This window comes from Uranotaenia lowii, chromosome 2 (genome assembly GCF_029784155.1).
Source record: "Uranotaenia lowii strain MFRU-FL chromosome 2, ASM2978415v1, whole genome shotgun sequence".
Lineage (NCBI taxonomy): Eukaryota > Metazoa > Arthropoda > Insecta > Diptera > Culicidae > Uranotaenia > Uranotaenia lowii.
In genome coordinates this window covers 226,980,888-226,997,771 of record NC_073692.1, presented here as the reverse complement: position 1 = coordinate 226,997,771, position 16,884 = coordinate 226,980,888, and the positions used below count along the sequence as shown (strand labels likewise).

General features: G+C 34.6%; 2 protein-coding genes across 2 annotated transcripts in view; one reads left to right on the top strand and one right to left on the bottom strand.

The window, feature by feature from the left end:
* The window catches only part of LOC129742736 (F-box/LRR-repeat protein 20), an 85,412-nt gene extending 81,991 nt beyond the window's left edge, over window positions 1-3,421 (bottom strand). Inside the window, exon 1 of the mRNA XM_055734680.1 lies at window positions 3,152-3,421. The gene's annotated coding sequence lies outside the window, so the exon portion shown is untranslated. The remainder of the gene's footprint in view (window positions 1-3,151) is intronic.
* A 708-nt stretch (window positions 3,422-4,129) lies between these two features.
* The window catches only part of LOC129744358 (myosin-2 essential light chain), a 52,494-nt gene continuing 39,739 nt past the window's right edge, over window positions 4,130-16,884 (top strand). The window contains exons 1-2 of the mRNA XM_055736842.1: window positions 4,130-4,284; window positions 4,386-4,413. Of these exons, the coding sequence (XP_055592817.1) occupies window positions 4,282-4,284; window positions 4,386-4,413 (31 nt within the window). The 5' untranslated portion in view covers window positions 4,130-4,281. The remainder of the gene's footprint in view (window positions 4,285-4,385; window positions 4,414-16,884) is intronic.

Sequence of the window (16,884 nt, the reverse complement as noted above, 5' to 3'; positions counted from 1 at the left end):
AAAGGGTTCAACGGATAGCAGTTAAATTTAGCCCTCCGACGCCATCTTGACATCGAAGATGGCGTCTTTCGCTTAGCTTCAAAATGCTGTAAATGACTGAAAAATATGTGAAACCCACATAATATGGGTATTGGGTGAAAGGGCTCAACGGGTGGAATTCAAATTTTGTCATCCAACACCATCTTGGAATCCGATATGATGGCTTTCGCTTATATTTTAAATCCTGTTGATTACTCAAAAGCGCTTCGAATATCGTTGTAAACTAAAAGAACATAAACTAGATAAAATAAGTGGGAAATTAAATATGAATGGAAAGATTGATGCACAGACAAATCAAATGACAAAACAAGATAAAATTAGACGAAAGTAAACAAAACGATAAATATGAAAATAAATAACAAAAATATTAAAATAAGATAAAACAAAAAAAAACATGATTGAGCAAAATAAAAAATAAATAAAACAAGACATCACCCGATTAAAAAAGATAAAACAACATGAAACAAGGTTAAAAAAAAACAACACAAGATAAAACAATTTTTAAAATTCTCCACTGGTACTACACACCATATGATTTGGTTGTTTTTGCCGCCTTGTTCCATCCACTTACGAAATGCACCAGCAGCTGGTAGCGATAATTTGCGCTGACTAATGAATATTCAGAAAGTATTCTATACTTTTATTTATCATATTATTGTAAAGTATCGGAGCGTTAATATAATTACACCACTTCATTGCGAAAATCTTACATAAAGTTACACAAAATCTAGTGCAAAGTTGATTTTAAGTGTTAAAAAGTCTGGCAAATTGCAAATTGACAAGCAGTTCAAACCTTTGGAACCTTTGGAAATCCGTCAAAAAATCTGTGTTTCGTATTTTGAGAATCTAAAGATTTCAAATGTATCAAAATCCGTCATTTTTCCAACCTACTTTACAAAATTTATCTACTGTGACTGAAACAATTTTGACGGTTCTTCGATTGGAAAGTACGGTTTTGCACCATTTTTTTGTGGTAATGTTTAATAAAAAAATTCAAAAAGAATATCTCTGTGCGCAATGTATAGCTTCTAACTTCAGCTTTCGTGGACACTAAATGAAACATTTTTTTGAGCATTTTGTAGCCGATTTAGTCTTTTTTCAAAGCATTTTTAGTTTTTTTTCCTTAGACTTTGAATGGCGGAAAACTGAAGTGTTGTAGTAGCTGAAAGTGCAGTATAGTCTGAAAAACATATTTGAGTGACATTAAGAGGTTTCTAAAACTACAAATTTTATACAAATCGGTTGAGAAACTAGAGAGATATAGTGTTTGATTTAGACAGGAATGAAAGCTTTTTTGACAAACTGTTAGGCTAAACAAACATCTGTATAGCTTGGGAACCAAATTAATTAACTCACAAGGAACACAAAGGATCGGATTCTAAATCACCCATTCAGATTACAAATTCAGATCCTTCCCCAAGCTCTGACTTTTTTTAAAAAAAGCAATATTTTTTCGATTTTGAAAAATGGTGGGGAATCGTGGGCTACCATATCTAAATTGATTAAATAACGTGCAAAGTTTATGAATTGACCCAAAACTGAAATTTCAAAACTCATTTCGTTATTTTAAAGCAATTTCAGATGATGAAATAAGAAAGAGACATGTGTATGATCGAATAGATTCAAAAAACTTGGGTGGCGAATTTCCTTATAAAGGATGGGCAAAATATTTTTCATAACTCTTCATTTTGCATAAGAAAACTTTACAGATAGTGATAACGTATTTTAAGTGTTAAATGTGTATAAAAACATAAAATTATAGGTGGCCGAAGATGTGTGGCCCACGATTCCCCATAAGCTATGATTTACAAATTGGTTGCGTTTGTGTGACTTTTTGATGTTTCATCAAAAAATCCTTTTCCACGTGAAAGAACATGACAAAACTAAGATCATACGCGTATGAGCATATTTTTGTTATGATATTTTGTTATGTTATGGTTCCCCATCGAATCAAATATCTTGTGCTTTTTTAATTATGTAAGTAAATTTTTTCTAACTTTTTTTAGCTTAATAAACAAAAGAAGCTTATGATGCATATTTAAGTCAACAACATATAGAAATATATGCTCACGCAAAGCGACGACGATGGCAGTTGGTTTGAGATTTTTATCTCAACACACATCTGAGATATTTAAAGTGACCCACGTTTCCCCATGGCCCACGATACCCCACTCTCCCCTACAAAAAAAAAAAAAAAACATTACAGAGATTAAGGGAGATTCACCATGTTTTTTTTATTACTGATTTTTAAAATTATGGATGAAATATAAAAGATGTAGAAAATGCATAAACATAATTTTTAAGTAATTTTTTTTTTCGAAAAAAGTAGTACATATTAGGAAAATCGCTGTTAAATATCACTGATTTGAAAATTTTATGAAAAATTTTAGTCTAGATCATTCATAAATATCCTCCAACACTTAATTATCTCTCTGATCAAAATAATTGCTTCATACTTGTTCAGTTGTTATCTCAGGATTAATCCACGAAAGCAAAACTAGACATCAGATGGGTTTCAAAACTGGTTCAAATTCGAGTAATATATAATCCGATACCAAAACTAGGTATCGTTAAGGTATCCTTTATTTTAACACCTCTCAAACTTGAGACCATAATGATAGCATAATATGGTTTTGGGATAGTATGACGAGACATCATTGAAGTATCTTTTAATTCCAAGAATATCAAAGTGATATCAAAATTATAGTATAATTTGGTGTTCCAACAAACGTTAAAAGAAAATTATAAAAAAGCAGATGGATTAATAATCTTTAACTGTTATTGATCATTGATTGATGTCATTCGTATTTGATTTTTATTCATCGTTCTCCTAAATCAAAGTGAGAATAGGTAATCAATCTGAGTAATTTCCATTCGAGTCATTCAAGTAATGGTGGGAATTCAACTACATGGTAATTGGATTTCCATTTAATAATACCTTACTGTGATATATACGCATTTACTGTTATATGCATACATTTTTCAGTAAGAGATTAGATATTCACGTAATCCCTAACACACCCACTAAGCTGAGGTTCGTAAGAGTCTCGTTCAAAGATTGCTTCAACAAAAAGACATAAATCAATAAAACCAATCAATTGAAATTACGTACGTTTTCAAACTTCTACCAATTTGAGTTCATTCCTGAATTGTTTGCTTTTTGAAATCTATCACTAGATTTCGCCTTCTGGAATCCGTTTTTCGTTAACATTCTTCGAACTTGCAACAGAGTTTCGAACAATCGTTATTCACTAGCACCGCATGGTAAACTAACAATTTAGCACAATTTATTGATATTTTCCGAAGATTATACCGAGAAAATAAACACTGTTTTCGCAATCAAGTGCCGCACGAAAATCGTTCAATTGACATACGCGACGACTTTTGTGTGGTAAAATTTTATAAATATTTATCTCTCTGCGAGAGACTTTTGTTGCAAATCTTTTGCTCAATCTTCTGGAAATACATGAATGAATGTTCGTTCTTCGAAGTATACGTTCACGTGAAAAACTAACAACACCAACAACACCCAATTTCCGTAATCTCCCGAAAAACACAAACAAAGCGGCACTCATTCTCTCGTTTTCAGAACTCTATTTTCCAATAGGATTTTTATCAGTCTGACTCTGACATTCTTGTTGGCTACACTCTTAAAACAGATTATAAATATTCCGGAAAAAATCGTGATGTATACACGCTGACTAATTGAAACTCAACATTTAATATTAGTTGGCATTATATTGCGCAATTTGAGTACAATTCTAGACTGTTGTAACGGACTTGCTATTAGCGGCAGTGTTGATGTCGCATACAGAAAATGGAAAATTTATACTTCGAGGTGAATAAAAACGTTCTCTGTGTAAAAACGTTTAGGTAAAAATAAAACCTCTCATTCCTTATGGCCAAGAGAGGTGGTACATATTTCAATTAGAAATAAAATAAACTTTCAAAATTTTAGACCAACCAAAAAAAAATAGCATAACAAATGAGCAATATACCCTTACCTAAATTTGAGCACCGTGATTACCTATTGCACATATGGGAACTGATTTACCTATAAACGTTCGGTTCGCGTTTCGAGTACATCAGTATGACATTTTGTTAACGGGCGCTGTCACATCGTTCTGGATTCGTGTTTAAATTCCATACATCTAGCTTGTGTTAATTTGGATAAAAATCCGCGTTTTATTAGAAATTTACGTGTGTTTCATCTGATAAGTAATTAATCATACATTTCCAACAATGGTAAGTACTGGAAACATTTTGCTTTGAATGCGTTGATAACCATTTTCTATTGCAATTTTAATGTTGACTCACTTCTTCATTTTCTTTGTTATGATTTACAGACCAATTTCACCGAAGATCAACTTGCTGGTAAGTGCTAGATTTAATATGAAAAATTGATTTTAGCAACAGCTTTAGTTAAAATCATGTATTTTATGACGCTACACATCGTCTTGTACAACATAAGGCAAACAAATCGATTTAGTTGTCAGACTAAAATCTTATATAAAACACATCCTGTTTACTTAAACACAAATTCCTCGACTATGACGTCACGCAAGCAGTTTTTTGAGTGAAGAGCGATTTATTCACAAGACAGTGGAGTGGACATTGGATGAGCACGCCACCCTGTGCGGAAAGAAAGTTTGAATCATCATTGCAACGTTCGAGTGCTACCCTACATTTGAACTCGGTAACACAAACTGATTGTCATTGCAAAGTTGCAAATTGGGCGTTGGACGCTATCACCAATCAGCTTTAAAAGGCCCAAGTTATCTTCAAGTCAAACGATTGAAATTTATGAGCTTTTATTGTTTAAAAATGTTAACAATAGTTACAATTATAACCATTTCAGCAGAAGTTTCTATTTGTTTATCCATAATTACTTGCATATTAAGTCAGGTTTATAAAATCATAAATATTGAATATTACTTTCTCATTTGAAACAGTCAATTTAAAAATTAAGAATATATTCGTCACATTGAAGAAGAATTAATGCATAGCATCATAAGTGAAATAAGTTTTGATATTTACATTTTCCTTTCCGATGAAATTATGAATAATGATTTTCGATCTGAAGAGGATATTATACAAGGTTATCATTTTTTAGTAAAGCTCAACTTATAGTTTGCCGTCTTTCTGATTTTAGAATATGATTGTACAATTTTCATAAATATAGCATTTGATTGCCAAATAGATAGAAGATGTTAGTACTCAAATGCTGTTTAAAACACTATTAACACTATTTAAAGTAATCGAGTTGTGCAATTTCCAATATATTTTATTCCAAAATTTCAACATGTCTCAGTTTGGCATAGTCAATCAATATTGAGTATCACTTAAATGTATTCTTTTTGCTTCAAACAGAATGCTTCAGGCACCAATAAATAATAAAAAAAACATGTATTTGAATTATTCTATCGAATTTCGTCTATCTGTGATACAAATTTTTTTATATTTCTTTAGAATTTTTAATTTCTTTCTTTGAAACTGTTATAAGGATTTAAGAAGCCAAAACCGATTATTTGTTTTTTTTTACAATTCGGTATCGATTTATAGGAATCGAAAAAAAATTTGCCCACTTCACCCCATATAATCTTAACAAGTTCTTAATAAAAAGGACATCACATTTCACAGATAGATTAAATAACAAATTCCAATAATTTTCGTATGAAAAAAATGTTAATTTTGCCAACTTTATTCAAATATCTTTCATTTTACATAATTAAACAAGCACCCGTAAATTGCATCGGTGGGAAACCTAATGTTCATAACAAAAATATGCTCATATGCTTATGATCTTAGTTTCGTCTTGCTCTTTCACATGAAAAAGGAATTTTTAATGAACCATAAATCACCCTAACGCAACGAATTTGCAAATCATAGCATATGGGGAATAAAGAGCCACATAAAGTGGCATATTTTGCTGTTTTTTTACAAATTAATACCTTAAAATAAATTGATGATGAAAAATACAAGTAAAACAGTAATTGTTGGTAATATTCTTGGACTCTCGACTTGACGCGTTTCATTAGGCTTTGTACAGCTAATTGATCACACTTCTTAGCCGCATGTGACATGGGCTAACTGTGGTTGAAGCCACAAAGCGCAAAATTGAAAAGCAAAACAAAAGCAAACATATTCTGGGCAACTTTAATGTTGTTGCAAATTGGATTTAACCCATTTTATTATCCCCATAAAGCATTATTGAGTGGTCGACTTACGTGATACATGCTGCATAATATTCGGCGATCCTTTAGGCCTCCTTGAGGCTTTCATTCCGCAATTTCTGTCCGAATCCGTTCCTAACTTCCCGGACTGTGCGACACGCTTCGAATGACCTCACCCGTGCCGCCCTCAGCGCTCGATGTGATCGCGAATCTACTCCGCAATTTTGTTCTTGATTCGCACAAACCAATTCCAAATGAGGTTTGCACAAACGCCTTCTGCACTGCCGCACGATTCGATTGCCTTGTCTCTTGGCCGACGTGTACCTCTCCACGTCGCACTGCTTAGTCCTTGGCTCCTCACCAACACATGCGCAAGATTCTCGCGCAGCTGTAGCACTGCACTGTAATTCCGTGCACTCCACCTTACTCCTCACTGGCATGCACGACACGAACTGGTTGCGATCTAGGTTGATCTTTCCGCGCCACGGACGATCCCACGGTTGCGTGCTGTTTTCGCGAACCAGAGCTGTGTTGCGTAGATTTACACCGAACTTACACTGCACCAACACATCCGATTCTTCGGAGCGACGAATTTCCTTCTTGTGAGCTGGCGCACGGAAATTATTATTCCTGCTTTCCTGGCGAAACACTCTCGCCCACGATCATCTTCTGCACCGACGCATTCGCGTACCCTCTCAGCGGTTCCGTTCCACCCGCACGTTATCGAAAATGGGTCGAACTGCTTGGTCATCGACTGTCCCAAAACCGATGAGTTCCGGGCCTTTGATCCTGCGCGGATCCTCGAAAACGCACTCCACAAAATGCTCCTGCTGCTAGAATCGGTGATTTCCGTCGTCAAGATTGAGCAACAAGCCGGCTCGGCGATTAGATGTGCGATTCCACGAAAATGCCTCCAGGAACTGAAGCAATTTGCTTCTCCCAGGGGGAAACGAATGCCGTGCTACGTGTCGATACACGCTCCAACCAATTGTCAACGATGTGGTCAGAAGCGTACAAGAGTGCACAGGCACGCAAACACGTGTAGCAGGATGTGCAAAGGATGCACAGGAAGGATGTGTATAACGGATGTATAATAAAAGGGGTCCTGTCGGAGAAAAGCGTCGGTCAGACGTGGCATGATAGTGATGAAAAAAGGTACTCACGTCTCCGACCCCTTGTGATTTCTTTTTCCTTCTATGCTGTCAAAACTTCCGGGCGTCTGTGACCCTTTTCTGGGTTGGCCGATTCTTGTGGCAAGCCTGCGAAAATGCGCGCTTAAGTCGTAAGAAAATTTTCGGGGGTTTTTGCTTACCGTTAGAGGGGCAGTTTTGGCTGGTTTGAAGGTCACGTCTTTCGCCCGTTCCGGCAATGTCGTCCTACTCGAAAGAATCCGATAGCGACCAATCTGTGGAGCGAGCCTAGGGAGTGCAATTTGTGAGGATGCGGTTTTCCTGCTGTGGCTGTTATCAGCTTACCTGTCGATTCCTGCTTTCCGGAGACCAAACTCGGTGAAATCGACGACAGCTTCTCCCGACCGATGGCGCACCTTGAATTCGCGTGGTTTTGATTTTTGACCGGAAACACGAATGGCCAAGCAATGTTGCCAAGTTTCCGAACTTCCTCGTGATATTTTTGATTGACAGCTGTTGACACGCACACCCATTTGGCGCAACACCTTATAGTGTAGTTTTGATCCGTTATCGGAAAAGACTGGGTTAACTCCTTTTTCATGTAAAGCCCCTTTACCCTTTATAAGGTACTTAGGCTGTACGTCAAGTCGTCGGGTCAAATTTACACATTATTTCAAACGCTTGCGCTCGGTGGGGATGTGAGCCGATTTTTGTAGTGAGAAAGATCGCATATGCAAGGAATACTTAATAAAAATTAACTGAAAACAATCAAATAATAAATTTGCTAGTTTATTTCACAAAACATTACAATCCTTTTTTGGAAAAAAATTATTGTCGGAAAAATTTGGCTGCTTTTTCCATCCCTCTGAGTTCAGAATATGCCTATAGGATTTGTGACCCTGGTTCATTTTCTTGAGGAATCAACATGCTGAAAGAATGTAAATTATTCGGTTATTCGGAAACCTTTCATATTTGCAAAAACTTACTTTTCAATACGACCGATGGCGAAGTGCCAACTAGAATTACCGTCTTCGATCTGCCAAGCGACTTTCCACATCCTTTGCAGCCCCAGATGGATCTGTAACAACGGTCATTTATATTTAAAAAAAAATTAAATATATATTTTGATACATATTCCGAAACTTACCACGAGTCACCATCAATTTACCAAATGAAAACATGCAGTTGAAGTTTTTATAACATCTAAAACTACACTTCCTGAAGCGTACTCGGGCTGTTTTAAAACATGTGTAATATTGAACCGACAAATTGACACATTTTTTGACAGATCACGACGGTTCGTTATAATGGGTCATTTTTACAAATTTGATGTGTTCCGCCAAATGAGTGTGCGCTAAACGAAGTCCTCTCGAATAATGCGTTTTTCTTCGTCGTATCTTTTTTCAGTGTTTTTTGCTTTTTACACTCCGAGAAAATTTCCGATATTTGTGCAGTGCGTACTTGTATCTTTATGAGGGGTATGGGTGAAAAAACTGTTTGCAAAATGCGCTCTTATCGTATCGTCAAAATATAAAGAATAATTAATTGTAACACGCAGCATTCCAATTTTTCTTGAAAATCACCATGGTCCGGTTGGTCTTACCATCCTTCTTGAAAACTCTCTTGACGATAGCCCAATATCGTTCTATGGGGCGAAGCTGGGGGCAGTTTGGTGGGTTAATATCTTTCTCAACGATATCTACATCGTTATTCTCAAACCATCTAAAAGTGGATTTAGCGTAGTGGGCTGACTCCAAATCCGGCCAGAACAATGGTGGAGTCGTATGTTTCTTATATAGTGGCAGCAACTTTCTCTGCAAACACTCCTTTTGGTAAAGAAACTCGCCGACTTCAATCCGCAGGAGCAGATTGCCTGCCACACAAGCACTTTCTGGCCAAATTTTTCCACCTCAATCGACTTCTCGTGGTCACTCACATCCTCCCCAATAGCTGCAGTGTAGAATTTTGGTCCCGGAAGAGTACTGGAGTTGTCTTTTACATAAATTTCATCGTCCATGAGAATGCACGCATCTGGCTTCTGCAAAATCCGATGATACAGCTTCCGGGCTCTGGTTTTGGATCGTGATTTTTGTTCAGCCGTTTGTTTGGACACTTTCTGCTTCTTGTATGTCTTTAGGTTGTTCCGCTTCTTGATCCGCTGTACCATTCCGATCGATGTCCCAGCTGTTTTTGCCAAATCCCGTATAGACATCGATCGATTCCGGTTGATGAGGTTGATTACCTTACGGTCCAGATTTGGGTCAGATGGTCCTGGTTTACTGCCTCTTCCTGGCAAACCATCGAACGTATAGTGTTCCCCGAGCTTGTGGATGATGGATTTTACGCTCGCCGGATGAATGCCGAAACGTTTCGCCACTTCATTCATCGAGATGCCCTTCTCTCGCATCCAAGTGTCAAACACACGAATTTTAACTTCTTTTTTAATTCGCGACATTTTGAGAGAAACGATTGTTTCAAACGTAAACAAAGCGCTAGTTCACTCACTACACAGTAAACGAAAATTACCGAGTTCGGTAATTATTTTACCGAAATCCTAACATGTGGAGTTCGTTAAACTGTTCGGTAATTTTTTCATGGCCGAGGAGTGACAGCTGTCAAATATTACGGACCTTTTTCGGTAAAAAATAACCAAAACTCGGCAGATCATCTGTCAAAATATTGACAGTTGTTAACATGACAGCTCGTTATATTACCGAAAACCGGTATTGTTGAACCGAAATGTCTTTAATTATTACCGAAAGGTCGGTCATTTTTAACCAAAAAACTATAAAGCTCGGTTATATGAACCGAGCAACCGGTACAGTTCACCGAAACACCTGTAATTATTACCGAAATACCTAAAACTCTAACCGAAATCCCTAAAATTTTTACCGAAATCCCTAAAATTTTTACCGAAATCCCTAAAATTTTTACCGGAATACCGTAATTATAATCGAAATATGGATCATTTTTACCGAAAAAACTGTAAAATATCGGTAATATTTACCGAACAATCTGTAAAGTTTACCGAAATATCTGTAATTACTACCGAATTACCGGTAAATTTTACCAGACAACTTCAAAAAGTTCGGTAATATTTACCAAAAATCCGGTGATTTTTACCGATATGTCTGTAATTACTACCGAAAATTCGGTAATATTTACCGAAAAATCGGTATTTTTTACCGAAAAATGGGTATTTTTTATTTTTACCGAAATAACGAACTTTGATGTGAGATAACACGAGTCGATTCGAGAAAGTGCTCCATGCTAAAATAACGTCGTTTTGACTGAGCCTCTAATGCTCATCAGAATGGATATGTTTCGCTTGTAGTGTCGTCTGAAAATACCAGTAATATTAACCGAAAACTGCCAAATTTAGGAGTTTTAACCGAACACCGTAAAATATTCGATAATTTGAGTTTATGATGCACAGATTATTACGCGAGATGACGCCGTGCACCAAAACAGAAATTACCGAATGTTTTACGATGTTCGGTAAACATTTACGAACGTTTGACAGTTTTCAGTAAATATTATTGGCATTTTCAGACGACACTACAAGCGAAACATATCCATTCTGATGAGCAATAGAGGCTCAGTTAAAACGACGTTTTTTTTTTGCATGGAGCACTTTCTGGAATCGACTCGTGTTATCTCACATCGAAGTTCGTGCTGTGCGAAATAAACCACATCGGTAATTCAGGATTTCGACCTTCCCATCGGGATCCATGCCTTATTGAGAATTGTGAAAATCAATGAATTCAAATTGACTGTAGCTAAAAAATATAAAATAGGAATTAAATTAATATACATATATTGTTAACGCCTCACAACATTTCTTAACAGACATGCTGTTTAGTGTTTACTATCTAATTGTTTTTAATTTAAAAAAATCATATATCCAAATTATCATTCGAATACTAAAGCTGCAATGCAACTGGTTCGCAGAATCCTAATAAAGTTAGACAAAACTAAACCTCACCAAAAGTCATTAACATTTTCAAGTTATTAATTAATCATTTTATGTAAATCCACTGAAGTTCATATTTTTTGTTATTTAATTATTAATTTAATCTATGACCGCAATTGATACGTTTTATTTATGATAATCCGAATAATAAAGAACAAAAGCACTAACCGCACAATGTTTTAAAAGCTCAACCATATGAAATAGTTATATTCAGAAAATAGTTTGGAATATATTTACAAACTCTCAATTTAATATTTATTCTTCTATCATATAATCACATGCCACATAATAATACCATCTTTGTTGCACGCATGCCAGCACTACCAATTCTATAATTTTTAAGATAATGTTCGCTGAATGCCGTAGAATCAACGCCTCACGGTACTCTGAAAATTGAAACATAAATAAATATGTAATAATCTTTGTCATATTAAATCCCATTTTAGACTTCTCACTTTTGAAATTTCATTTCCAATTAGTGTTCAGTTATCCACCGTTTAACACCGCACCACCTGAACTTTTCCTTTCGCTTTTCATTATTCCAGAACCAACCAACGCACAGGATCAGTGCTTCATTTTTGAATGATTACTGAAAAAATAAAGATTAATTACTGTTTTTTAAATTTTAATTAAAGATTAAATATTGTTTTGTAAATTTATTTGTGTGTTGCTGATTTCCGATCAGATTGATTCTGGTTAACATTTTGGGAATTTCAAACTGTGCTTCAAATTTTAGATTTGAAAACCAAATAAGATATTTTAGTTTTAGACAAAAAATCTCTTTCCAGACGACATTTCTGTTTAAAATTTTAGATTCTCGAAATCACCAAAATCTCTATTAAAAAAATCTCTTGGTTAGAACTATTGTAGTATCAAATGAAGAGAGATAATTATTAATATGAAAATAATGGGTAGGTATTCAATTTCATTCGAAACATGTAGGCATTGGAAGTTTTCAACTTACCTTACAATCAGTCAAATAAAACTATCTGGAAACCTTTTCTATAGAAATTGAAAAACCTGAAAACATTTAAGAATATTTTCTTTCACATTCATTTTTATTTGTTGTTCTTTCAAAAGTACTTACAAGTTTCGAACGCTGTCCGATTTTCAAGCGTACTATATCTGAACGTGGCCTAATTCTACTGCTGGCTGCTGCTGAGATGGTCCTTGCAATGTGAGCCCTCGGTAGAGATACTTCCGATCTGTAGAAGCTCCTGTAAACGAGGGAAACATCAAAACAAGCAAAAAAAATATGGAAGACCTGAAATCTTCATTTTTGTACTTGAATTCTTTTCAACATCGAGCAATCCCGTAAAACCAACCGGGTCGAATGAATTTTTCACACGAATCAGATCCTTTCAATTTTTTATCCAAACCAAAAAAAAATGAAATAAAAAATCAGTGAAACATGATAAACTCGTCAGAGGGAAAATTCAAATAAATTTTGTTTTAGGAAATATACAGATTAAAGGGCGTTCTGCGCGTTTCAGTGGTAAGTTTTGAGTTTTTTTTTCCAGGAATTTACCTAAGTTTTGAGCTACTCACGTCGAGATGATTTGTTTTCACTTTTCTGGATCCATCAGTGCATCGGCTGCATTCGAAATTTAATCCTTCACGCTGGCTCATCATACGGAACACTATCCTAATCCAAAAAGATGATTATCCCAGGCGAAGGAAAGGTGCTCAATTTGAACCTGAATCCATTAGCCACCGCTATTTCGGGTCCGGATTTTTCTTGCGAATAGCAACCCCAAACGACAAGACGATCGTTTTCCGGAAACAGGCAGTCCGTTCAGAACTTTTTTTCACATCCGATGCAAATAGTAAAACCTGAAAATAAACGAATAAATTAGGTTTCCAACTCGAAAAGATAAAGCAAATATTTGGTGGAATGATTGTTATTCGATTACCATTTTTCTCACCTCCGGACACAAGTCTTTGACAGCAGGAACTCCATAACCTCATCCTTCTTGATTGCTCGGGCTCCCGCCCACACACTTCTTGGCAAAAGTGGAATTGTCTGTTGTCAGCTGATTTCTGTGCGTTACCTCAGACAGACATCACGGTTGAATTGGCCGAAACACATCGGAAGACTTCAAATTTGCTTTTTTTTTTCTAAACAGGAAACAGAATCACCTCCACACCGGAACACAAATAGTATTACGTGTTACTGACTGACGAATCCTTGAACAATCAATGGAGTTTCAAGCGAAATACGCATCGAATAAACATATTTTTTTTTCTCGCTTCAAAAACCGGCGCGCGATGACCGAAACGAATAACATGTCCGAAAACAAGAAAATGTCAGGCGAAAGAATCGAGTACAGACTAAAACGGCCACGGTTGTTATTTTTAGCATCCCGCTCCAGCACACGGTAGTACATCGCGGTTATCAGAAAGAGACAGTTGCACTCAAAGCTGCCAGAAACGGACGCTCGAAATTTGACGTTTGCGATGACATCGACACTGGTTTACAGTTTTCGGTGTTTTTTACCGAAAATTTACGGCAAAGTGATTTGTTTACATAAATATTAACGAACATCGGTAAATCAAGAACCGGTTTACCGAACTCGGTAAAAACTAGACGTCAGATTAATCAATTACCGAAAATTTTCAAATTACAGAATACGTTCTGTAAAACAAATTACCGAACTCGGTAATTTTCATTTACTGTGTAGTAAATTTTCAATACACTCCTTATCAGTTCAGTTTTTGGCGTCAAATGATTCAGTGTTCTATATACATGTTTTATTAAATTATTTTATGAGAAAAATTTAAATTATTTTATGCAAAAGGTGCAGAATTCTGCCAATGTTTTACAAAATTAGCTTCCTACCGAGACTCTTATCAAAATTGTATTTCTTTTGCATATTTTAAATTCTGTACCCTATTAAGAGCTCTTGTTTTCAGATCTCACCATTATTTGAAATTAGAAATTGAAAGCTGTTTTAAAATCCTAATTCAAATTTGGTTGAATTCGGTTCGTTTCATTCAAAACTTGTTTCATGATTTTCTAAACTGATACGCATTTTCAAGATTAAGATAATAATTTTCCAAACATAAAAAAAAGAATCCAAAAATGAAACCTCAGAATCAGATTCATCATTGGAAACTGATATTTAAATTCAGATTCACAAGTCAGATTGAAAAAATCAGATTAAATAGGAATATCAGAATTGAAATTATTGATTAGATTCATGAAATAACATGCACTCCTTGGCTCATATTCAAAATTCTGACTGGAATTTCAAAAATCGTATTGAAATCCGGAAAAAGATCAAAAATTCAAATTTTGATTTCAATTTCAAAGTTCATCAATCATATTCAAAGTTTGTATATACAAATCAGCTGAAAATCGCAAATATAAAGTAGAATTTTATTTTTATTTCTTAAAAATTAATTATTCTAAAGATACGCAAAATATTTGCTAACCAAAATCTGAAGGAAATTCCATATCTTCTCGGGGTATACTTTAACATAATTAACATTGAAATTTTTTCAATAGCCTTTTTTTTCTCTTCTTAAATTTGGATCAAATTTGTTATACTCAGATTTACATCGCAAAATTTTATTCTGTTATTTTTACTTTTGTAAATTTGATTTATTTTCACCGCTTTTTAAAATCTTTGAATAAGCTCAAAAGTTTATTCGACTTAGTTCATTTGATTTGTGCATAGAAATTTTTATTAAAAGGCTTTCTTTGGCAAATTTATCCTACATATGCTCAAATTAAATCCATTAAATTTACCAGACTCTCGAGCCATTTAAAGAATTTTACTATCAATGATAGTAATCTATATGTTATTACAAAGGCTTCTAGCTAAATTTGTGTAGCTTACAATATTTAAGATTTTACGAAATATTTTTAAAAGTTACTGTTTAATACGAAAAACTAGTTATGAAAAAGAACCTTAAAATGAATAGTCAAAAAGAACTGAACATATTTTATAACGAGTTTTTAATTCATGCTTTGTCGAAATCTGAGGTCTCTCTCCTAATAAAAAATAATATCTAACATTCAATCGATTAAAGTTCAGCTTGTCTTATTCACTATTTTCTATATTTTCACGAATCCTTAGTTCAAATGATCATTGCACTACTAAAGTTATTCATTGTTAACTATTAATAGAAAAAATGTGTTTTTCTCGAAACAGTGATGTTGGCGCATTCGCCCTATTCAAAATTCACTACCGAATTGTTTTTCTAAAACATGTCTTTAGATTTCTACAAAACAGCACTTCTAAAATAGCTTATTATTTTCTCGCAATCAAGTTTACAAGATGTTTTGATATTATATTTCGATTTCCAACAGTTTTTTTTTTAAATTGCATAACCACAGGGGCTGAAAAACTAGATTTTTAGTACTTTATCGCTTGTCAAATTTACACATTTCTACCACCTTTTCCCAAGTTTTGAAACCTATATAGCTATAATTGAATATATTATTTGATAAAATTGTTCTAATATTAACTGAGATATTTCAACTGTTACAAAAACTAAACTCGTTGCATATTTGCCGATTTGTTGTCGTTTTTTCCAAACCCCTCCTTTTGACGGGTTTTATATTTCGTTCCTTCTACCTACCCAAGTTTTTTTCCTCGAAAATCATTCCTGAATGCACTCATTTTACTGGCAATCCTAAATGGTTGAAACTTTTAGACCAAACTTTCAATAATTTTTCATGTAGCATAAAAAACAATGACTTAATAATAACTTGGTGCAAGTCCAAGTTTTCATGTTTTGAGGCTTCTTTAAGCTGTAGCTTTCAACAACTGCTTATCAATCAGTTGCCATTGATGTAGATTGTTAGATTAACGTGATTCAAAGTTAAGTGCACAAAAAGTAAGTTAAAACTATATGATTGGCTTGGTTTTATACCGATTAAAGTGAACCTCGTCTGATGGCGAGTTTGGGCTTTGGCGAGTTGATTAAATAAAATCATGCTTAAATTCCAAATTTTATTCCTAAAGAATGGTTGAAATAGTGTGCATAACTCTTTCATATCGTCGTACAACGTCTTATTACGTTCATAAAAAAGTTTAATACCCAGGTTATGTTGAGTGGTCCAAAATAAGTCCCTAAGGAATAAAGTAGAACCTATTTTCGACGTGGGTCAAATTTCTATTAAAACCAGTTATTTTGCTTTATCGAGCTTGCAAAATAGTTTTCACGTGTTTTATCATAGCTGTGAACATGTTTGTATTTGTAAAATTCATCACAGCTATGCAGCAAACCTCACCTGATTTTTAAGCTTTCTGATAATAAAAAAGTAGATATCAGTATCGAATCCACTTGATACTTCAAATGTTATCTTCTGATTGAACAATACAAATATCATTAAATTATTCTAATGAAAAATCTCATTATTTTCTTACCACTTAATTGTACTGATTTCTATTCAGATTTGCATCAACAAATTTATGTAGTTTTTCTATGTAATGAGCTTCAAAAAGATTCACAAATTAGCCGCTTTGCCAGGTGTCTTAGAAACTTTTTTGACTATTTTTGAGGCACACGTTTATCCTACTGCCCTAGTTGTATTTGTGATGCATAGCCTAAAACATCC